This window comes from Heloderma suspectum, chromosome 2 (assembly GCF_057233095.1).
Source record: "Heloderma suspectum isolate Gila_16-S chromosome 2, 16-S_ref, whole genome shotgun sequence".
NCBI lineage: Eukaryota > Metazoa > Chordata > Lepidosauria > Squamata > Helodermatidae > Heloderma > Heloderma suspectum.
The window spans coordinates 135,022,520-135,047,351 of record NC_139459.1 but is presented as its reverse complement, the minus strand read 5'-3'; the positions used below and the strand labels follow the sequence as shown (position 1 = coordinate 135,047,351).

Here is a 24,832-nt window from a genome sequence, read left to right as displayed (position 1 = left end):
AACTTAGTGTATCAATACTTTATATGTATTAATGAATGCTGAAATAGATTAGTTTACTATATTGTGCCATAAATTACACGTTCTAGATTTGGCATTTGAGTTGCCAGTAACTGTCTCGCAGAGTTTAAAGAAAGGATTTTAGGAATGAATTAGAAACATCAAACCAGAATTATGAAAAAAGAAATACACATGCAGTACTGTAGAAAACCAGAAGCTTGCAGTGTATATAAAAAAGTTGTGCAGTATAAAAATAGCTAAAATTATGGTAGGAGGTTCCCCCCACCCCCCAGGGTTTCATTTAGTAGTGTGGAATAAGGAAGTGTTCATGGCACACAAATAAAACCAACTAAACAATGGGGCACATTCCATGCGAAGCTATTGATCCCCCTACCATTCAACTGAGCATTTCCCTCTGCCAGCTCTCCACTGAGTGCACTGCAATGCATCCAACTATCACCAATCAAGAGAATGTACACAAGTAACCTGTGTATGGCAACCTGGAGAGGAGCAGGCTGCTGGATCCCTCGATGTGTGGCTTGGAAAGGCCTTCCGTAATTGGGAACTCCCAGGAACTTGGTAGCGAACCTGGCACAGTGGCAGCACACCCAATGGAGCAGAGGATAGATTGTTGCCACTGGGTTAAATCCATTTGTCCCTATCCTACTTAAAGGATTATTGCACAAAGAATCAGCAACATAAAATGATCAGATTTGTAAGGTCTTCATTATAGTTATTTTACTCTGGAGAATGCTGGGCTAGCTTAAACCTTTAAATTAGGGAATATTGTTTTTTATTTTTTTAAGAGGGCTAAAATCTTATTTTTTATAAAATAAGTGGTTCCCAGGGAGAAAAAATGTTGAAAAAAATAGTATAAAAAGCACAGTATAATGAGATCTCTGCTTTATTCACTCTTTGCATAAAGCAAAAATTGGTTAATGGTTTGCAGAAGGGCTATCGAATGCAAATGTCTGATCAATTGGTGATGTATAAACATATCTCATGTCAGCCATAGGATGGGCACTGTACAGCGAACATGGAATATAATAGCAGGCTCATAAGCAACCCTTCTTAGCCTGAACTGTACAGTACAGTTTTACCAGGAAGACCCCACATCATAGATCATCTATAGTAGGTGTGCTGCATTGCCTCTGTGGATATTTTCTTCCATCAGCGCCCCACTTCACTGATTGACATGCTCTCAGTTCTTGAGTCCTTTACATTTCCAGTTTTTTTCTGTTTCTGTTTCGATTTCTTTAACATATGAACCTGTAATAAAAAAAATGTTAAAGACAACATTTATTCAAAAGCATCCTTAACCTGAAAGAATACAGAATAATTTAAATGTCAACAGCAGCTGTAGATCCAATTTTCTTCTTTTATATCTACAGGTAGTAGCAAAATGCAAAGTAAACGGCTGTTTCTCATGTTATAGTAGATGGGTTAATATTTAAAGGAGACAGCATAATTGACATGGGTTCCCCACCATTCCATAGCATACACACTTGGGGGGAAAAAATACATGTCTCTCACATGCATGCACGCGCACACACACAGAATGGCAAAGAAGTGGATATTTACTCAGTCTTTAACGCGTGCTTGTTTCTATGAATATATGAAGCAAGCAGCTTTAAAGATTATAGAACTGTGTTCAGAATCGAAAGGGCTGTGTGAATACTAGGGGTTTTCAGGCTCCCCTTCCCACTGCAGCCCCTAAAAAGCTGTATCACTTTAGATGGTTAGTGGGGGCTCACATGTCAATGCTCCTCCATACATAAAAACATTTCTATACACAGAAAACTGGGTGTCAGGGAGAAAAGTTCTAGCTTAGCCTTCCCCCGATATGCCAGTTTTCTATGTATAGGAATGTTTTTGCATGGAAGAATATTCAGTCATGCGAGCCTCCACCTGCAGTCTGAAGTGGTACAACCGAGATAAAGATTTACCACTTCAGTGAGAATGAGACCCTAGTCAACAGTCCAGTTTCAATATAACATATCCCCATTTATTAAGCTGAGATATACATGAGCCTTGTATCTGCACTCCCCTTTCTAGCATATCATCACTGAAGACTTCCTGGGTGAACTAACTAGAGATTCCCATTATATCTGATCCTGGTTACCAGGATCAGAATAAATTATTATTGGAAACCATGATTTGAAGATGGTTTGAGATCCTGGTTTGTACCGATCTTAAGTTTCCATAGTTTGCCGGTTTGTGCATAATGGGAAACTCTGGTTAATTAACATAGGAAGTCTTCAAAGCGTAGCATGCCAAGCAGAGAGAAGGGAAGGGGCAGTAGGCACAATGCTCATGTGTATCTTGGCAAATCTGAATGTCTGAACCTGGCAAGAAAACTGTTCTGAGTATTTACAGACTATTGGGCATAAGGTGCATGTATTTTAAGAGTAATGATCTTAAAAGATGGGATGTTCCTTTTTTTCCTAATAAATAAAGCATATTTGACACAACACATGTATGAATACCTTTGGTCCTGCTACAGAAATAATTATCTGCCCTGGTGGCTGAATCCAGGGCTCTCCATCTACTTGTACAGGAATTGGCTTCAGAAGTGTTACACGGAAGTAGGAGCCTTGAGCTATCCGGATGCCTGAACGTAGGCCACCCTGCACTTGACCCTATTAAGAGCAATCTAGTCAGAATAGTCCTTTTCAAAAAAACAAATATTAATGATACGATAAACCACTAAGCATTTAAAAACACATTTTACAAGTTCAAGAATTAGTAAAACTCGTAATATCCATGTACTGCATGTTTACACTTTTAGAAATCTTTTAAAAGTTTTACTCATGAAACATTTCAAAATACAGCCTCAAAACATTTTTTTAATGTGTAGAGAATAGTCTGACCAACAACATAGTGTATTCTTACAACTTTTGATTTAAATATCAATTTAATTTGATTTACAAGTTAAATCATTTTGTGCCACGTCTAATGGGGTAAAAGCACTATTAAAGTTGGTACCTCATTGTGTTTACAAATGGATCAAATCCAAGAGATATTTAGAAATTAGGTGCTAATGGTTCCGATGTATTTAGTCAAATGAACTGGTGTTACACTGGACTTACCATGTGAACAACTCCAGTGACACCAACAACTTCTAATAAGCCATCATCAATCCTTGGTTTCTCGAACCGATTATCATTATCAGATCCCCAAAGATCAGCACCGGATCCCCAACTGGAGAGAATACAACAAGATAACCATAGGTAACTTTAAAAGTCACTGGAAAAGACCCTGATGCTGGGAAAGATTGAAGGCAAAAGGAGAAGGGATGAGATGGCTAGATAGCATCACCAATGCAATGAATATGGACTTGAGCACACTCCAGGAGAGAGCGCAGGAAAAGGAAGGCCTGGCATGCTATGGTCCATGGGGTCACGAAGAGTCGGACATGACTGAACAACAACAAACTTTTTTTTAAAGTGCCTTTTTAAAAAAATTCAGTGTACCATAAGAACCTCCTAAAGAAAATGCTATGCCAAATGGATTACACCATAAATGAAGGATGGGGAACAGTTCTGATCCAAGGGGCCAGATTGCCTCCAAGGACACCTCCCAGATGACATCAGGAAGCGGCCCTCCCTTCCGAACCCCAGCCATGTCCTTCCCTGAATGCCTCGCTGACATTACTGATCAAATAGGGGGGTTTCCTTGTCAACGGTAGAGAAAGCTTGCTTGAAAGGTATTCTCTTGGGTGGGGCCATGGAGCTGGAAGGCCAGATGGGGAAATCCTGCAGGCCAGATGTTACCAATCCCTAACACAAAGGAATTATATTGTTTTAATACAAATGTTCAGAAGACAGACATCTTTGCGCTTAGACATCGAATGTTTGACAGAAACAATGACGGAAGTGTGATGCCCATCTCCCCATCCACCATGTGACAGGAGAAGAAGTGAGAGTAACTTGTTCTTCCTCTGTTGCCACAGTGTATGAAGTAGCCCTATGAACTGCCCTGATCCACAGTGACTACACATTAAAGGGAGAGGATGTAGTGAAGGTGATGCACTGAGGCAGACATAGGTAGGAGTAGCAACTCCTGCGCCATTCATTCACAGTAGCCTTCCCTGACCTGGTGCCCTTCATACGTTTTGAACTACAGCTCCCACCAGCATGCCCAGTGGTCAGGGCTCATGGGAATTCTGATCGAAAACATATGGAGGACACCAGGTTGAGGAAGTCTGCCTTAGGGGCTCAAAGAGGACATCTCATCTGATTAAGTGCAATCTCCAATCTTACTTTCCTTTCAGAAGCCATACCCATGTCCTCAAACCTACTATTAAAGGTGAGCTTTTCCAACCTCACAATTTAGCATTGGCAACAATTTATTACATTCATACCTTGCCTTTCCTCTAATGAGCTCAAGGCAGTGTATATATCCCTCCATCTTTATCCTCACAACAACCCTGTGAGATAGGTTAGGCCAGAAGATAGTAACCAGCCTCAGGTCACCCAGTGAGCTTCACGGCCCAGGTCTCCCCAGTCCTAATTCAACAATATTAAACATGCGTGTGATGCTACTTCCTCAGTATTACAATCTGCATCAGACTGGAAACAGGATGGATACCACTGACCACAGGGAGTAAAAATTGTGATGGGCATTGTATTAATTTGACTGTGTCCAACGTAAAGACCCCCCTCAACTGCAGGGGTATTTTACTTTCAGCACTAGCTCAGTAGACTGGAATTGTGCCCAAATTATAGGAGTATTTAGCCCAAGAAGCATGGGCTATAAAGGCAGCATAATCAGAGTGAGCATAACCCTTTAAGGAGGAATTGGTAGTCTACAGACTCAGATGCTGGCATCGATGGCATCAGGAGCAGAGATGTGCAGCTTATTATTTTAATAATCCCGGAAGTTGCTAACTTTCTGGTAGACTCGTTGCTTTTGACTTAATGACCTGAAGAGGGCACTTTAGGATACTTTAGAAGGCTTTAAAAAAATTAACATTACACAAAGTGGAGGCGAGGCTGAACCCTACACTAATCTACTAACACTCAACAATGAAGATCACAACAAAACAGATATCGCCTGAACACTGCCTAAAGCAGCAAGCATACTGTATCAACTGGCTAATCGAACTGCTTAGCTAAAACAGAAACTCACTATTACAGTATATGCACAGAGGCCCTCAAAGAGTGACTTTCAAAAAATATAACCCATTACAAATCCATTTGTGACCCATTACAAATAAATAACTAGAGTTTATTCGGAAGTGGGCATATGCAGCAGCATTGAGTCCCCAAGGTTTGTCCATTTTTTCCCACAATACATTGGTACCAGGGTTTTTGTTTCTTTTTTTTGTCACCCCTCCAACTCCATGTGGAAGATGGTTTTGTCAGGTATGTGATTCATCATTTTATGTCACAACTCTGTATTAGAGGAGTCACCATTCAGTGGTGTGAGGCCATATTTTGCACTAAGGAAGTCTGAGGATCTATCACTAGCATCTCCAGTTGAAAACCTCTTGGACAGCAGGGACAGGAACGAGCTCTGCCTGAGACAATGAAAAGCTGTTGCGGTTGGAACAAACAGTACTGATGGTATCATGTACAATGATAGGTCATACCAGTACAATGGTATGACCTAGTATAAGGCAGCTTCATATGGTCATATCCCAAGCTGAATGGACAAAGGCAGGAGGGAGAATGAATAGAATAGCCAGAACAGAGTGTGTAAGCTAACTTAAGTGTATCTTTACATGTTTTTGTATTTTGTATACCTTGGCAAAAAAAAAAAAGGTTGCCTCTCTTCAAAGCAGTGCATTAGTGCTGCAGGTGAGCTGCTGGCTAAGCTAAAGTCTACACATCAGCTTCATTCATTTGGACACAATATTAAACCATGGTTTATAATTACAGGAACAATATGCAGTGAGCCTTGGACTTGGCACGTCCCCTCTCCTTTTCCAGCAGGGGAGAGGTCCGGAAGCTTTTGCTTCTATTTAAGACTAACTGGAGATAAGCATTACGTCCAAACCCAGACAAACTAGAGTTGGTCTTAATTATGGTTAGTTGAAAGAAGTCAATTTCAAATCACAGTATATGAAAGTGCTTGTTTCAACTAACTATAGTTAAAACCCTCATCAATTAGGGTGGGGTGGCAAACCTACCCCAAGTGCACTTTATACCGCACAATTTACATAGATGTAGGCCTACAACACACCCTTCCCGTGATATTGTTGAATTCTGCCACCTACATACTGTCTCCAATTTTCAGCCACTTACTATTTATCATTTTCTTTCTGGAAATAAAAAACGCATCTCAGGCATAAAATACCCCAATAATCTACTGATTTCGTCATTACAGTGTCTTTAAGCCCTGAACACAAGCAATGTACTGGGGTGTAAAAATGTCCTGGGGCTTGTCCAAAGAAAACAGGTCTAAGGAAGCAGGCTTAAGTACTCCGGGTGTCAGTAGGCGGCACAAGCCATAAAATTTCATTGGGCGAACATTTACCTCGCCAGAGGCAGATTTGTTATGGGGGTAGAAAAATACCCCAAAGCACCCCAAAATGTTAGTTCTTAGTAATAAATGTTTTACATAAAGTTTTACCTGACAGTTTATTATTTTTTTCTAATATTTAGAGCTTATAAGTTACTTCTTCTCACAGCACAGACACGTTTTTTGTGGGGGCATTTTATCACCCCAGGCTCACTGCAAAATGGATTGGGATAGTAAGATGCCCCAGATTTACATCCAGTGTATGAGGGTTAAGATGAAGCATAGCGTAAGGATTGGATGCAAGCTAAACTTGAAGCAGAAGCTTCCAGTCTCCTCCTGACAGCTACACCAGAGGAGGAGCACACAAACCCCATGCCCATAGCAATAAAAAAAATACATTATTACATTCAAACCAGGCCAATATATTGGCTCACAGCAAACTCTTAATACAAACAAGCCCCAAGAACCTCCTATTAATGAACAAATTTTGGCTATTAAAATACAGGACAAGATGCAACTTTAACATGAGCACCGAGAAACAAAAACTCTGATGAAACTGCACGCATGTGGAGACAGATGCATGGTTTCTACCTGGGAATATTAATGAAAATAAGGCCCTCTATATTTGGAAGCTCAACTTCATGCTGGTCCACTTGAAGTTTTATTTCTTTATGAAGATTTCTGGTGTGACTCATTTTCTGCAGTCCAACTTTTACATAGACACCTTTGTTGTGAAACCTAGAGAGAGAGATTTTTCATTCATTTTTCATTCAACACAAACTGCAAGCTTCACGTTGCATCACTAGTTTTGCTTTCCTCACCAGGACAAATTTTAAGGGAGGCTTAAAAGCCCTCTTCAGGCATTCTCCTGAGTGCACGAGGGCTCCAAGCGTGTAAGGGGGCAGGGCCTCGCGTGCTGGCCTGCTCTCCTGCATCCCCGCACTTGCTGGGCCCTGCCCACTCAGTCCCTGGCCTTGCTGCGCTAAGGAACGAAGTCTGAAGCATAGTTCTACTCTCATCCACCTGAGGGCAAGTAGAACTCTAAGTGAAATTAGGCTCCACAGTCATGCAGAAAGTTCTACTTGCATTCAAGCAAACACAGGCAGAATGCCTCTTCAGACGTTGCCGCTGAGGGGGCAGACTTTGCTGCTGGGGGGGGCACACACAGGAATGGAGGGGTGGGGCCAGTACGTGTCACCCTGGCCCCCGACACACTTTGAGCCCTCACACATTCATAAGATTGCCTGCAGAGGGCTTCACTTTCTCCTTTTTAAATTAAGTAGGCACGCTAGAGGTCCAGACTGCAATGAACTGAACATTTTCCAAAGAGAGGGTTGACTGACATGATCAGCCACAATTAGGACCCACTGGGGAGCCCTCACACAATCCCTTTGCTTCCATCTGACGCCCAACTTCATACTTTGACTCCCATGAATAGGGCAACTTAAACCAGACCCTACTGACCTTGTCTGTTAGCTGCTGTTTCAAAGTACAAAACAGCAGAATAAATCTCTCAATGGCAATATCAATGCTGTGGCCAGAGAGCTCTAAACTGCAAATAGAATTCAAACTGAAAAGAACGGTTTGTTTACTTAGAAGCTACACTGAAAGGGGCTTATCCCACAGTAAGCATGCACAGAGTTGTTTAAAGCAACAAGGCTCAATTGTCTCTCAATGGGGCTTAAACTAAGACAGATAATAAACAATTGTGCATCTTTCAGCAACATATTGTTACACACTCCCCTCTTCCCCACATGGTGAGAAGTTTCAAGGGCAGCTCTTATCCATGTTTGGTTTCCTCTGGAGGAGAGATACGTATTTAATATACATATAATACTTGCATTTATTTACAAATATACAATTGAGCATGGGAGGAGATACATAGCCTATCACTCCTAGAAACAGCAGTTCTACTGCCACCTATCCTGTCTCCAGAGACACCCAGCACCTTCAGATGATGCCTATTTCCTTCAACTCACTCTGTCTCCCTCTAATTCTGGGTACTTCCAGACAAGGCTTTTATTATGCAGTCAGCCTGCCTAAAATACCGAGCTTTATTGGGGGGGCAAGAGGAGAGACAGAGATGTTGGCATCTTCCATTTGTAATCCTCCCACTACTTCTTCCATCTTTTTTTCTTACAAGAAAACAATCTGTTAGAGGAAAAGACAGAATAGGACTACTAATCAAAAGGCACTGTGCAGCTAGGATCCCTCCATCTGGAAGCACCCTCTGACTCTAACTGAAGTTTCTTTGTTTCTACATACACAGAGAGACAGAAAGAGGGAACGAGAACTAGATGACATCATCCTTAGCTGGGGCTGGGGGAAGAGTGCCACCTATTCTTCTGAGTTTCCTTGCTTTTCTGGGCTATTTACCTGTAATTTCCATAACCAAAGATGTGGCTGGCAACTTGCCTGCTGACCAGTAAGAACTGGCCCATAATACTCTATTATTCAAACCCCAAACTGAGATCTAGCATTGCTTCAAGGCAAACCCACAACAACATTATAATTCATAACACTGCTCAAATTGTTAAACAGATTTTATGGTGGCGGATTAAACTGAGGCCAATTAATTATGGTTGGCAATTGTGAAAGCAAGTTTCTCTGAACAGCCACTAGCCAGTGTACACTTTTTGGTAATCAGTTATAGTGATGTTCATACAGAAACCAAGTATACCACTGGTCCTGCCACATGGTTTTCACAGATGGCAGGGCAAGAAGACACACAGAAGTAGTTTCCACACCCACCTGATCCATATTGCTGCAACTAAGTGTGAATAAAACCATTTTTGCCCTATGGGGCAGCTCTAAACTCACATCCACTCTCCAGCCATATCTGATGCCCTGGAGGATGTAAACATATATACCAAAAATATCAGAGCATGAACAAAATACTCATCCATCCCCAGCAGTGTCAATGCAATAAGAATACATGTACTTTTGTTCTCTAGGAATACCAATGAGAAAGAGTGTTTGTTAGACCCAGATACCTGCTATTGAACTTGTCTGGTTCTTCTTCCCTAGCATGATGAAAACCTAGACTCAGCTCCGCATCAATTCCAAGACCACAGTAATTGTTCATCTGTACAATCTGGAAAAAAAAGAATTAAAGTCCTACAATTTAGTCCTGATTTCTTCTAATTTTCAACAAATAGACTGGAATATTCGCATTATATCCAGTATGTTCTTGTTATAATATATTTCAAGAGGCTAGGTAGGTGAGTTTTCAGTGGTCTCATTTTATGCAGCAAAAGATATAACATTTTCCTGCTACCACTATTTACCCTTCAAATATAAAGGAGCTACAAAATAAAATGCTTGACAGAGTGCTGGACCTGGAGCAAAGAAACCTGGACTCCAGTCCCTGCTCAGCCATGAAGTTCTAACATAACACAACACAACACAACACATCTCACACTATTTTTGAAAGGATAAATTGGGGTAACCCCATATATATCACCCAGAGCTCCTTGGAGGAAGGGCAGGATATAAGGATGGAAATAAATAAAATAAATAAATTGAAACATTGTCCTTGACTTGTCTTAACTGAGTTTCCCACTGATAAGCCGCAAAATTGATATGCTATAATGATATGAAACACCTATAAAAATATTGTCATTATTTGAATTAGAACTTCCTTGTTCAAAAAGAGAGCTTAAGAAGAAATAGAATAAATTTTGTAATAAACACTGAAGTTAAATATATCCAGTATGTTCTTTTTATAATATATTTCAAGAGGCTAGGTAGGTGAGTTTTCAGTGGTCTCATTTTATGCAGCAAAAGATATAACATTTTCCTGCTACCGCTATTTACCCTAGAACAGAACAGTATGCTAGGGTGCTGATTTACAAAAGGAAACAAGAGGCAAACTATATTGATTTTACAAGACATTTTGAAAAATAGAAACTAACAATTAACTGATCCAATTAATCCTAATAAAACATATACCCTAATAACAATTTACTAAATATCTGGCACATGTAATGCTTCTCAACAAACTTTCTGACAAGGAAAAAATATATAATTGATGTACATTAGATGTCTCTAAAAATTCACATTTGAATATATCTTAAAAGGAGAAATGTTCACAGGGACTCAGCATTCTATATTTTAAAATAGGTTTTATACATGGGCTGTACTTAAGCTATATCATCTATCAATACTGTATTATTGTTGAAGCTGAGAAGCTTCGCCATGAACAGCATATTCATCAGAAAGGAAGAGCAGAGAGTGAGACAGAGACTGATAAGCATGAGAAAAAGAGACAGGTATGAGCATAAGAGAAGTGGGAGAGACTATGGCAAGAGAAAATATGCATCATAGCGAGAGAGAGCCAGCGTGGCGTAGTGGCTAGAGTGTTGGACTGGGAGCTGGGAGATCTGGGTTCTAGTCCCCACTCGACCATGGAAGCTCACTGGGTGACTCTGGGCCAGTCACAGACTCTCAGCCCAACCTACCTCACAGGGGTGTTGTTGTGCGGATAAAATGGAGAGGGGGAGGAGGATAATGTAAGCCACCTTGGGTTCCTTGCAAGAGGAAAAAAGGTGGGATATAAATGCAATAAATAAATAATGGACCAGGTAGCTGGGGAGAAAAAAGATTCTCCCATGGTTTCCTGATTGGTTAGCTGGGGGGTGGGGGAGACGGGACGGGCAGGAACACATGCAAGAGAGATGCTGGGATTTGCCAAAACTAGCTCCTAGTACTTTACTGAACTATTTAATTATTACATTAACGAGTTTAAGGTTTTTAGCCTCTTTCTTTGGGGGGGGCGGGAGACTGAGAAAAATACCTTAGGAGGCTCAGGCTCTAACACACCATTTTCTGAGCTTTCAATAGCCTCTTGAGCATCCAAAAGAAGGGTCCAGCGATCCATAAGTACATCGTCAGCTTCATCTACAGATATCAGGATGGAGTATGGATCTTCGCCACTATATCCAGCACCCCAGCGCAGCACCCTTCCCAGGTCATTACCTGGTCAAATGGGACAAGTTTTCATTAACAACTTCTACAAAAGCAAAAGGCCTTACCCCCAAATTAATCAGACAGTCAATACAGCTGCTATTCCCCATTTATCTCCTAAATAGTCATTTGCAAATTTAAAATGCTTCAAAAATTTTGCAGTACTTGCCCTCGCGGTAACATCATTACAGCAAATATTCTGCTTACAACAGTAAATGAGACTATTTCAAGAGGGGTGGGGAAAATCTGTGAATTCATGAGCACACTTAGCAATTTGCCATTTTTGTTCCTGAAATCCAGTGTCAACTCACCTGTTCCCAAGGGTAAAATAGCCACAGATGGTTCTGAACAGACGAGCTTGTGCCTGATCTCTTCCAATGCACCGAGAACCCAACCAACAGTGCCATCACCACCACATACCAGTATTCGGAAATATGGAATTTGAGAGAAGGTATGGAATCTTCAATATTAAAAAAGTAAACACAACATTATTGTACAAATACTGTAAATCCAAAAATATATTCAGGCCTCTTTAATTCTCTCAGCCATTTAAACAAAAATATTAATAGATCCATCTGCCTTTTAACAGACTGAGGCCAAGATCTAAAAATTGTATGACAAGTTCTGCATATCCTAGGGGACTTTGGGCTTCAGTTATTCAAAGAGCAGCTTGTGATTTGTGACTGGGGTCTGTTGGTCAAAACCAAAGTAGTCAAAAATCTCACTGGGCATGCCCAACACCCATGAGTGTACCAGACGTTGCTCTTTGGATCTAGCCTAGGTGCTACTCAGAATAGATAGTTTTGAGATATTGAAGGAAGTATAAAATTGCTCACAAATTAATAAAAAGATTGACTACTTCTTGCTAGAAGAAAAGGCTGAATTTAATACTTTCTTGTTCATGCCATAAAGTATTAGAACCAAAATAGCACTAAGAAGCCAAGACCTTAACTCTCAACATGTTTGCCCCCAACATAGGCTTTAGTTGATTAATCTATCAATTAAATCTTCCAGCCGAACTTTACACCATTTGATATTCATCAGCCATCATTCCTAGTTGAGTGTTTTGTTTTTCTTTTCTTCGTGCTTTAGTTTGAACAACAATTATGGTAACAGATACATCCCAATATGTCCATTTCTTAAATTCTCAAATCTGGGCTTTTCAGTTGCCATCATTCTCCACCATTACAAACTTTTTGAAAGCAGAAATATACTGTCGGGTAATGGCAGAAAAGGAAAGTTACTGGAGAACATTTATAAGAAATGTTTAGAATAGGTCTTGTTTTAGTTTGCACATAATACTCTGTCATTTCGATTTCAAATTAGGAGTTTAAAATGTATACATGTACTTAGACATTAACTTTTACACAACAGACCTGTTTCGCACAATTCCTAGGTTGTTTAAGAATTGCCAATATCTAGAGGGAGCAAGAAAGCATGCTACCTCCGGTGCACTCATTGCTTCTGCTTTCAATTAACAACCCAGGAATGGGGCTGTTGTTGAGCCCAAAAACCTATGGTTTAAACAACCCGTAAGTTGTCGTTACATGCAAACTGGGCCAATATAGTCAGGATCCACAGATCTGTTTTAGATAATACTTTGGTATGTCAGTGTGGAATTTCACTTTTTTCCTTTGAATGTCAGATCTCTAGGCCCCATCACAAGCTGCTTTTGAAACTCCCCTTACAGTGCAGTCCTATGCATTGGGCAATCCTATGCACTCAGAAGCAAACCCCACTGAGTTCAATGGGACTTACTTTCCCATAGGTATGTATAGGATTGCAGCCTTAGTTTCAAAATATGTTTGTCATGTGGCATGAGAGATGGCAGTTTGAGAGTTCTCAAGTCCAAAGCTCTCTTGGACACAGAGAACAACTTGTGCTGTTCTTTGGATCCAGGCCTACAACTTTTACCTCTGCACTGATATGGCACTTTCCAAGTAGTTACAGAAAGTATATCGTCTGTGCCTGGCCTACTGCTAAAGGCAGAGAGAACTTTTTAAATATCACTTTCCAGCTATAGAATGCCAAGTTGCATCCAAATGGAGGAGATATAGCCCTGAATATACCAATAAGAAACAGAGGGAAGTAACTTGCTGGTTGTACCAAAAACAATTCAGCTAAGACACACTGAAAACTTTAAAGAGAAAAAATAAGTATATGAACCAGCCTGAAATAAATCCAATGCTTCTATTTAAAAAACAACAACTCAGTGCATGTGGTTGTGCTTTATATAGTTAAAAACAAAAACTTACAGTGATCCATCTCAAGCCAGATTTACAGATATAGCAAAAAATAAGCCCACTGACTCTTGGAGTCACATAATAAAAGTTCACTCTACTGTTCAATAAAAGACAAGTAAGCCGATTAGACTTTGCTATCCTCTCTCCCATTTCATACTTAGTACATCACTGTGTCTTTGACAAATGAGCTACTGTAGCATTTGTTTAACTGTTGCCAAATCCCAAATTTAAAAATAGAAATGCCGTTTATTAAACTACAGTTTTGTTAGCTGACATTAAAAGCTGTTGAAAATAGCGGAAAGATGTATTATTTGACAGTAGGGTTAAACATCCCTTCCCCCTTGTGCCTTTTGGCATTAGTACTGTTCGTCCCCAGCTACACTACTACTCACACTGTGGTTGTGCCCGATTACTGTGCTAAAGGTTTTTGAAACCAGTGGCTATGATCCAAAGACCTCATGGACAACTAGTCCTGCACATCAGTGAGGCTTTGGATTGGCATTTCACGAATAACAACTCCCTAACCCAACTCAGCTAAGTTTCAAGAATAAATTTATGATATGGCATAGAAGTCTGCTGTTCAAAGAAAAAAACTCACAATCCCAATGAGCAAACGGCTGGATGTGCCTGATCTCGTCTGATTCGGAAGCTAAGCAGGATCAGCCCTGGTTAGTACTTGGATGGGCGACCACCTAGGAATCAGGCTTCCTGCACTGAGCAGGGGGTTGGACTCAATGGCCTTGTAGGCCCCTTCCAACCCTATGAATCTATGAATCCCGCTAGGTAGCTGTTAAGACCTCAGTTGCACCTCAACAGTTTTTCTGATAACCACTGTATTTATTGCTGGTGAACACTGAAAGCAAAGTTGCCTTCCTGCGCATATTGTGACAATACAATTTTAAGTAAAAATTATATGGTGGCTAGAAGTTCTTAAAATAGCTGCATAATTGTTGTTCAGTCGTTAAGTCGTGTCCGACTCTTCGTGACCCCATGGACCATAGCACGCCAGGCCTTCCTGTCCTCCGCTCTCTCCCCGAGTGTGCTCAAGTTCATATTCATTGCATCAGTGATGCTATCTAGCCATCTCATCCTCTGCCGTCCCCTTCTCCTTTTGCCTTCAATCTTTCCCAGCATCAGGGTCTTTTCCAGGGAGTTTTCTCTTCGCATTAGGTGGCCAAAATATTGGAGCTTCAGCTTCAGTCTCTGTCCTTCCAATGAGCACTCAGGGTTGATTTCCTTTAGGATTGACTGATTGGACCTCCTTGCAGTCCAGGGCACTCGTAAGAGTCTTCTCCAGCACCACAGTTCGAAAGCATCAATTCTTCGGCGCTCAGCCTTCCTTATAGTCCAGCTCTCACAGCCATACATTACTACTGGGAAAACCATAGCTTTGAATAGATGGACCTTTGTTGGCAAGGTGATGTCTCTGCTTCTTACTATGCTGTCTAGGTTTGCCATAGCTTTTCTCCCAAGGAGCAAGCGTCTTTTAATTTCATGGCTACAGTCACCGTCTGCGGTGATCTTGGAGCCCAAGAAAATAAAACCTGTCACTGCTTCCATTTCTTCCCCTTCTATATGCCAGGAAGTGATGGGGCCAGATGCCATGATCTTCGTTTTTTTAATGTTGAGTTTCAAACCAGCTTTTGCACTCTCCACTTTCACCCTCAACAAGAGGCTCTTGAGATCCTCTTCGCTTTCTGCCATTAGGGTGGTATCGTCTGCGTATCTGAGGTTGTTGATAATTCTCCTGGCAATCTTAATTCCGACCTGTGATTCATCCAACCCGGCGTTTCGCATGATGTACTCTGCATATAAGTTAAATAAGCAGGGTGACAATATGCAGCCTTGTCGTACTCCTTTCCCAATTTTGAACCCATCGGTTGTTCCATGTCCGGTTCTTACTGTTGCTTCTTGACCCTCGTACAGGTTTCTCAGGAGACAGGTAAGGTGTCTCCCATCTCTTTAAGAATTTGCCACAGTTTGTTGTGATACACACAATCAAAGGCTTTAGCGTAGTCAATGAAGCAGAAATAGACGTTTTTCTGGAATTCTCTTGCTTTCTCCATGATGCAGCTAATGTTGGCGATTTGATCTCTAGTTCCTCTGCCTCTTCGGAACCCAGCTTGTACTTCCGGTAGTTCTCGGTTCACATACTGCTGAAGCCTAGCTTGTAGGATTTTGAGCATAACCTTGCTGGCATGTGAAATGAGCGCAACTGTACGATAGTTTGAACACTCTTTGGTGTTGCCCTTCTTTGGAATTGGAATGTAAGCTGCATAGTATGTAATGCCAAATTACAAACAGGGATTCAAGCCACAAAAAGGAGTTGAGGTGGGAAATGGCTACAACAGTTTGAAGGGGGGAAGAGGTTATTGATTTTATTTAGTATATTACATCCCCATTCTGTCTCCAGGAACCTCAAAATGGCTTACATATGACTCCCATCCAGGCATTGCTCAGGGTCAAGTTGCTTAGCTTCAGCAGCTGAACTGCATCATGTTCTTCCAAGACCAGGCAACAGAAGAAAGGAAGGAAGGAGCCCAACAGAATGCAATAAAATAAGACCACTTGAAAAAACACATTAAGAAACAGGAAATCTGTACTGAACAGAAATGCAGTGTTACCCAGGCAATGGGCCTCCATTTGTTAGTTCGAAGATTTGATGAGGATTCAAGAGCTTTCTAAAACTGTACAGCAGATCCCGACCTTTAAGTCCTCCACTTTTTGGATTCACAAATACAAGCAATGGATAGCAGTTCTGCTGAAGCTTAGTTTGCTAAAAAAAAAACAAAAAAAAAGGCAAAGAGAAGCAATTAAACAATATGGGATATGTGATCAACAACAGACTATTCCAAAAATATCCAATGAAGCTTAAGGAAGAAGCCCATATTTTACAAGTGAAGGTCTCCCAGCAGACTCAGGCCACTATCTACTGGGAATTTCTCCTGCATAAGCCTTTTTGCATTATGTCCAAAATGCACAAAAGTGAACCATGTGTTTGTGCAACTTAGTCATATCAATTAAGAGCTCACACAGAAGAAATTTCCACTCAATGGTCCACTGCAGCAGCCCCCCCTCCACACTATTATAAACATAATATATGTTTTTGTCTGTCCTGCTACATCATGTAATTACTATGAATGCTTAGCACTTACTGCTAAAGTAAGAATTAAACCATATTCTGTAATATAGAACATTATAAAGCCTGTACTTTTCCCTACTAGCTTTAGAATTAAGATTTACTCAGGTTATGAACTATATTCTTGTACTTATACACATTTAATAACACATTTATTAAATGTGTATAAGTACACAATAACCATCAACTTAATATATACAGCTCATTTCAAATGGTCTTCACAAGCACTATCCCAGCAATTATTGTGCTTACAATTAACTTGCAGGACAGATCGGTATCATCAGATGGGGGCTGGGACATAGCAGTATACCTCAGTGCACATTGTGAGAGCAACTCCATAATTCACACAGCAAATGTGTTTGCTACAGTTAGACTATAATCAGCGTATTTGTTCTTTAAACAACTGTGTACATGTGCTGAGATCAATGACAGGGCTGGAGATCCAACACATATACACAAGATGGTTCAAGGCATACACATGTTGTTCATATGTTTCTTGCTTGCTCCCACAGCAGGTGCACCCACAGCAATCACGCTGACTGCATAGAGCATGGAACCAGCGTGAGTTAATGGCAGAGGCGAGACTGCACAATCCTCATTTTGAGACCTGAATTGAGGATAAGGAATTGATTGTTCTAGGCAGCTGTTTAAGCGATGAACAACTTGTCTCTATCTCAAAAGGCTACAGGCAGTTACGCCAGTGTTGACTTGAAGAAAGCAACTTTTGTTGGCTTAGGCAAATCAGAAATGGCAGCAGCAGAGATAGGCTGAATGGCTTGATGCAACAAATCAATGAGAGCGTTCCACCCTTAAAGGTGACCTAGAAATAATTATAGATGGACAGACAGACAGAACCATGCCCAGACCATCCATTGACTCCTATAGCACCACCCATGCCTGGATACAACAGAGGCTCCATTCAGACATGATAACATGTTTTGTACTAACCACAGTTTAGAACTGAAAGCATGGTCTGAGCTTCCAAGAAGCATACAGGCAAACCATGATTTAGAGCAAGTCCTCTCCTTTAATTACCCATCGGCTCAACACTCCAGTCTTAGGTGCAGTAGCCTTTAAAGATAGAGCAACAGTGCCAACTATGTTGTTTTTTCAATTCAAACATCACACCCAAGATTTGCTAACTTACATCAAGCTATGGTTTCCAATTCTGGTTTGACAATCAATCATAAACCATTGTTTGTCAATTCATATAGGTACTTCATCCTTACTTTACTTTTGCTCAAAATACATATACCTAAGAAGTATCTCAGAAGCTTGCAACACTTGGTGTGTGGCCTGAGTACTCCCAGCAGCTGAGTGGGCGGGAAGCTTCAGTCTGTTTCCCGCCTCCCAGCTGAGCAGAGCAGAGCAGAGCAGAGCAGAGCAAGCCGCTCCAGCTGGTCCAGAGACTACAGAAGCAAGCAGGCTCCCAGAGAGCGAGCGACCAGAGCGAGCGAACAGGGGGAGCAAACAGGAGTTGGCCAGGGGAGTTGCAGCGGTTGAAGAGACAAAGGAGACAGAGGCTAAGAGGTAAGTGGGCTGCAGGAAGCCCAGGGGGCTGCCCTTTATCCTTCTGAGTGGCAGTGAGCTCACCAGGTGCTTCTGAGAGCTCCAACTGAATAGGGGGTGTGTGTGGCCTGAGTACTCCCAGCAGCTGAGTAGGCGGGAAGCTTCAGTCTGTTTCTCACCTCCCAGCTAAGCAGAGCAGAGCAGAGCAGAGCAAGCTGCTCCAGCTGGTCCAGAGACTACAGAAGCAAGCAAGCGACCAGAGAGCGAGCGACCAGAGTGAGCGGACAGGGGGAGCAAACAGGAGAGTTCGGCAGGGGAGGTCAAGGGGGAGGCCCTTAACCTTCCCCCCCCTTCTTTCCTTTTTAATTTTTTTTTCATTTTCATTTTTTTTAACTAACTTTTTTTTCATTTATTTGTCTTGTAACACACACTTCCACACCAGTGGGACTCTGCTTTTAACTTCTCCTAAGTAGAGGAGCAGGCACAGGCTAGTCTAGAACAATCACAAAGCTAGACACAAAAAGGGAAAAGAGGCAATGGAAGGACAAGACTCTCCAGTGGTGGTGACCTGCAAGGTGTGTGCAATGTTTGTTTTCTTGCCTGAGAACAACATGGCCTACACCTGCAACAAGTGCAAGTTGGTCACGCTGCTGGAAGAAAAAGTAAGTGGACTGGAGCGGTGACTGTCGACCCTCCGGGGTATAAGAGAACACAAAGAGTTCTTGGACAGAATGGGGGAACTACAGCAGCAAAGGGAAGACCAGAAGCTTGAAGAGCAACAGCAAGATGAGGCAGTGGGAAATGCTGAGGTGAAGAAAAATGGAGTAGAGGATACTCCTTGGAAAAGGGTGACAGTTAGGAGAAGAAGAACTAGACGCCACTCTGCACCAGTGGAAGCAGTGGAGCTGTGGAACCGATTCCAGGTACTTGCAGATGAGACTGGAGGACAGCCTGCAGAGGAAGAATCACAGGGGAACCTACATGAGAGTGAGCAAGAGGCTGAAGGTCAGTCAAACAGAGGCGATGAAACCCAGGCCTACAACAACAAGAAGAGAAGAGTGGTAGTAGTGGGAGACTCTTTGCTGTGTGGGATCGAGACCCAAGTATGTCGCGAAGACCCGTGGACTCGCCAGGTATGTTGTCTCCCAGGAGGACAGATTAGAGACGTGACTGAAAGGTTGCCTGCACTCATAAAGCCCACTGACAGGTATCCCTTTCTTCTCATCCATGTGGGAACAAATGATACCGCCAAGCGGAGCTACGAAGAGATCACGTCAGACTTTGAAGCTTTGGGAAGGAAACTGAAGAACTTTGGGGCCCAGATAGTTTTCTCATCCATCCTTCCAGTAGTTAGAAGACAGATAGAAAGGGAACGAAAAATACTCTGGGTGAATGACTGGCTATGTAGGTGGTGCTGACGAGAGAGATTTGGATTCTGGGACCACGGCCTATACTTCCTGAAAGATGGGCTGTTGGCAAGGGACGGGTTGCACCTCACAAAGGCTGGGAAGAATGTGTTTGGCCACAGCATGAAGAACTTCATCAGGAGGGCTTTAAACTGAATCCTATGGGGAAGGGAGATGTAATGTTGGGGGTAACAATGGACGTAGGTGCATGCACTGCAACGGAGAGAACAGCTCTGATAGCGCCCAATAATAGTCTTCAGACACATGTAGGAAGAAAGCCAGACTATGAAGCACATGGTCTTTGATGTCTATATACTAATGCCCAGAGTATGGGAAACAAACAGAACGAACTTGAACTCTTAATACAAGAGGGAAATTATGACTTGATAGGTATAACTGAGACTTGGTGGGATGACTCTCATGACTGGAATACAGCAATTGAAGGATATAACTTGTTCAAAAAGAACAGGAGGAACAGAAAGGGAGGTGGGGTTGCACTGTATGTGAAAAATACATATCTCTGCACAGAAATACAGGAGGATGAGCTTGGTAGCCCCATCGAGAGCATCTGGATCAAAATAAATGGAGCAAAGAATAAAAGGAACCTGATGGTCAGAGTCTACTACCGGCCACCCAATCAAGGAGAAGATGAGGATGAAACTTTTGAAAAGCAAATAGCCAATGTTTTAAGGAGGCATGATGTAGTAGTAATGGGGGACTTCAATGTCCCCGATATTTGTTGGGAGATGAATTCTGCAAAACATGGCCCCTCCAGGAAATTCCTGACTTGTGTGGCAGATAACTTCCTCCTACAGAAAGCAGAGGAAGGAACTAGAGGATCGGCTATCCCTGACTTGATCCTAACCAACAGAGATGACTTAGTGGATAAAGTAGGAGTTACAGGAACTCTAGGGGAAAGCGACCATGTTGTACTTGAGTTCTTGGTTCTAAGGGAAGCAAAAGCCGAGTGTAGTCAAACGCATACCCTGGATTTTAGGAAAGCTGATTTTAATAAACTCAGAACAGTGATCAGTAAGGCCCCATGGCAAACGATGCTAACAAGAAAAGGAGTCCAAGATGGGTGGGAGCTTTTAAAAAACGAAATTCTCAAGGCACAATTACAAACAATTTCAACAAGAAGAAAAGGTGGAAGACAACAGAAGAAGCCAATGTGGCTTCACAAAAAGCTTAGGGATGACCTGAAAACAAAAAAGGACACATATAGGAAGTGGCAGGAAGGCCAAGTAACAAAGGAAGAGTACAGGCAGGTAGCACAGAATTGCAGGGATGGTGTCAGGAAGGCTAAAGCTGAGAACGAACTGAGGTTAGCAAGGGATGCTAAAAACAACAAAAGGCTTTCTTCAGCTATGTCCATAGTAAAAGGCAGAGAAAAGAAATGGTTGTTCAGCTATTAAATAAGGAATGCAAAACGATAACAGATGACAAAGAAAAGGCAGAGGTGCTCAATTCCTACTTTGGCTCAGTCTTCTCCCAATTCCTACTTTGGCTCAGTCTATGACCCCCCTGGCAAAGGTGAAGTACAGGCTGAAGGGGCAGGATTGTAGCTTGAGATCGATAGGCATATGGTCAAGGAACACCTAATTACTTTGAATGAGTTCAAATCTCCAGGGCCAGATGAACTGCATCCTAGAGTCATAAAGGAACTGGCAGAAGAACTCTCAGAACCGCTGTCTATTCTCTTTGAGAAATCATGGAGGACGGGGGAAGTGCCAGATGACTGGAGGAGGGCTAATGTTGTCCCTATCTTCAAAAAGGGTAAAAAGGAGGAACCTGGGAACTACAGACCAGTCAGTCTGACATCAATCCCTGGGAAAAATCTGGAGCAGTTGATAAAGTAATCCATCTGGAAGCACCTTGAAAACAATGCAGTGATTACTCGAAGCCAACATGGATTTGTCAAAAACAAGTCCTGCCAGACGAATCTGATCTCATTTTTTGATCAAGTAACCTCCCTTGTAGACCATGGGAATGCTGTAGACATCATATATCTCGACTTCAGCAAAGCTTTTGACAAAGTGCCCCATGATATCCTGATGAGCAAACTAGCTCAAAGTGGGCTAGATGAAACAACGATCCGGTGGTTCCACAGTTGGCTACAGAATAGGACTCAAAGAGTGATTATCAATGGGATCTTCTCAAACTGGGGAGAAGTAACGAGTGGGGTACCGCAGGGCTCAGTCCTGGGCCCAGTGCTCTTCCACATTTTTATTAATGACTTGGAGGAGGAGGTGTGGGGAATGCTGATCAAATCTGCGGATGACACAAAATTGGGCAGGATAGCTAATACTTTGGAAGACAGAAACAAAATTCAAAGTGATCTGGATAGACTGGAGCGCTGGGCAGAAAAAAACAACAGAATGACACTTAATAGGGATAAATGCCAAGTTCTGCACCTAGGAAAAAGAAACCAAATGCACAGTTACAAGATGGGGGATACGTGGCTCAACAACACTACAAGCAAGAAGGATCTTGGAATTGTTGTCAATCACAAGTTGAATATGAGCCAACAATGTGATGTGGCTGCAAAAAAGGCAAATGCCATTTTGGGCTGCATTAATAGAAGCATAGCTTCCAAATTCCGGGAAGTACTAGTTCCCCTCTACTCAGCACTGGTTAGACCTCATCTGGAGTACTGTGTCCAGTTCTGGGCACCACACTTTAAGAAGGATGCAGACAAACTGGAGAGGGTTCAGAGGAGGGCAACAAAGATGATCAGGGGACTAGAAACAAAGCCCTATGAAGAGAGACTGAAAGAACTGGGCATGTTTAGCCTTGAGAAGGGGGTTGGACTCGATGGCCTTGTAGGCCCTTTCCAACCCTACTATTCTATGATTCTACTTTTTGAACTATCTTGTTCAAGGAATATTACTCCTCTAATTCTATGTTTCTCACATCAGAATGTTCTAGAATAGTTCTTCCCTTTGACTCTTTTAGATACTTGGCATGATAACGCACACCTATTTTGTTCCACATACATTCAGAAAGAAGCTGTGGCCAACTGCAAACACTAACCGCTGCATAAACCATGGTTTAGCTTTATGAGAGCTTTGGGATCACGCACTCCCCCTCCCACATAGCCACAAGGCGACCAGAAACCTCCACTTCCATTTTTAGATGGTTAGTTAATTATGGCTAATTGAAACAAGCCAAGTTTGAAGTTCGCTTGTTTCCACTAATCATAGTTAAGGCTAATCACAGTTTGTCCAGGTTCAGATGAACACAGCAAACTATAGCTAGTCTAAAACAGAAGTGAAAGTTTCCAAACTCCTTCTCACAACCAGTGAGAGCATGCAAACCTGAGACTCACTGTGGCTCATTTTTATAATGCAAAAGTATGGTTTGAACGAGCTGCATGTGTGACCTTCACGCTTCTTCTTAAATGAAAATGCTCTCCATGAAGGAAAAGCTCAGTACAGGAAGACACTCACTCCATCTGTTGGTTTGTCTCTAAATCTTTCTCTCTCTCCTCAGCAGCTAGTTTTCCCTGCTTCTCCCGCTCACAAATCCTAGGGAAAATTAGTTGCTAAGAAGAGAGATATGCAGAGATAAACAGCAGATGGAAAAAGGCTCCTCCTTCCCCATGTGTGTTACTGCAATCCCCTCCAACTTTCTTTGCCTGAAGGTGGGGAAGACCTTCAGACTTCTCAACAGGCAAAGCTAGGCTGCTCTCATATGATGAACATAATGTGTACATGGTCTTTTATTTGTGCTAACCCCATTTCTGGATTTGAATAATATCTGCAGAAGCCTCTGCAAGTGGAGAGAGAATACAGAGATCTAACTGTATATAGGGGTGTTGAACCTCAGGTTCGAGGGCCAAATACGCCACACCTTGAGTGCCAATCCAGCCCTCCAGGTTCCCCAAATGGCTACGCCCCCTTGGCCCCATCATTTCCCCCCAACCACTGATCATTTGGTGGTTTCCTGGCTTTTGCAGTATTTTCCCATTCTAAAAGGTTGCAGTGCCTCTCCTAAGGCTGAGTTACTGGCAGAGAGAGCTTTATGCTAAAACATGCCGGGATTTTTGGCATTTTGGCCCTACCCCTTTTGCCTTTGGCCCCACCCACCACTGGAACGTGGCTCCTAAGAACTAATCCAAAATTGAATTCAGCCCTTGGGCTGAAAGAGGTTTGACATCCCTGATATATAGGTAAACTGTCTTGTACACTCTCACTGTATATTTTCAAGTGACAGTGGAGTTTTTCCAAAGGTTTCACTATAAATAATTGTTATTTGCAGGTGTACCTGTTAGTCAGCATGCAATCTCCAACATCTATACCTACAATACTATTCGTCTTACCCTTCATAAGAAAAAACACATGCACTCTGGCCCCATAAACAAGCCCATACTGTAGCAACAGTACGGGAGCTGCATCTCCATTGTGCAAACTCGCACTGTTCAGGAGTGCAAATGTGTACAAATACGGCGACTAAGGGGTGGGTGGTTAAATATTCAATCAGGTGAGAAAGATCCTTGCGATTGGCCTCACTCACACAGCTGCGTCATTCACACACATACACTCCCCTGAGTGTCATGGGAATTGCATCATGGGAAAGCAGTTCCCATACTGCTGGAAGCACTTGCAAATAAGGCAACAGTCTGATATTTTCAGGAGACTGGGGGTAGTATCCAACAGGGCTGCTGTGCTCCCACCAATTCCATTGCGCAATGGGGAGTTAACACTTCATAACGCAAGCTCCAAAACAACCAGAAACACTAGTTTCCAGATTGGGACAGGTCAGCAGAACTCTGTTATGTGAGCTCTGCTGCCCTGCCTGATTCCAGAAATGAGTGTTTCTGCTTGTTTCTGGTTCTTATCTAAAGTGTTAAATTCCCATTGCACAAGTGATGTGTCCCGCTGGCGCTTAGGCAGCATTGGATACTGCCCTTAAACTTGGCAAAGTAGTTCAGAAATTAGTTATGAACTCACATTACATACTTCAAGGGAGGCAAGTAGATATGGATTCATTTTTAAAAGGGTACCTTAAAGTGGAGTAAAATAATCCAATATTATGCTCTCAACATGTGGACAACTGTGTTATCTGGGCCACATTTTAAGTATCCTTCAAGATGATAAACATTAAAG

General features: G+C 42.1%; 1 protein-coding gene across 4 annotated transcripts in view; it reads right to left on the bottom strand.

Moving 5' to 3' along the window:
• The window catches only part of DGKQ (diacylglycerol kinase theta), a 90,363-nt gene continuing 65,531 nt past the window's right edge, over window positions 1-24,832 (bottom strand). For 2 of the 4 annotated variants that reach the window (XM_084834850.1, XM_084834849.1), the window contains exons 16-23: window positions 16,295-16,446; window positions 11,739-11,887; window positions 11,258-11,439; window positions 9,456-9,556; window positions 7,054-7,200; window positions 3,087-3,198; window positions 2,484-2,636; window positions 1-1,266 (exon numbers count right to left, since the gene is read on the bottom strand). In XM_084834850.1, coding sequence (XP_084690976.1) covers window positions 1,168-1,266; window positions 2,484-2,636; window positions 3,087-3,198; window positions 7,054-7,200; window positions 9,456-9,556; window positions 11,258-11,439; window positions 11,739-11,887; window positions 16,295-16,446 — 1,095 coding nt within the window. In that variant the 3' untranslated portion in view covers window positions 1-1,167. Of the gene's footprint in view, window positions 1,267-2,483; window positions 2,637-3,086; window positions 3,199-7,053; window positions 7,201-9,213; window positions 9,310-9,455; window positions 9,557-11,257; window positions 11,440-11,738; window positions 11,888-16,294; window positions 16,447-24,832 lie in introns of those variants that run through there. The other 2 variants (XR_014787849.1, XR_014787848.1) reach the window with 2 other exon arrangements.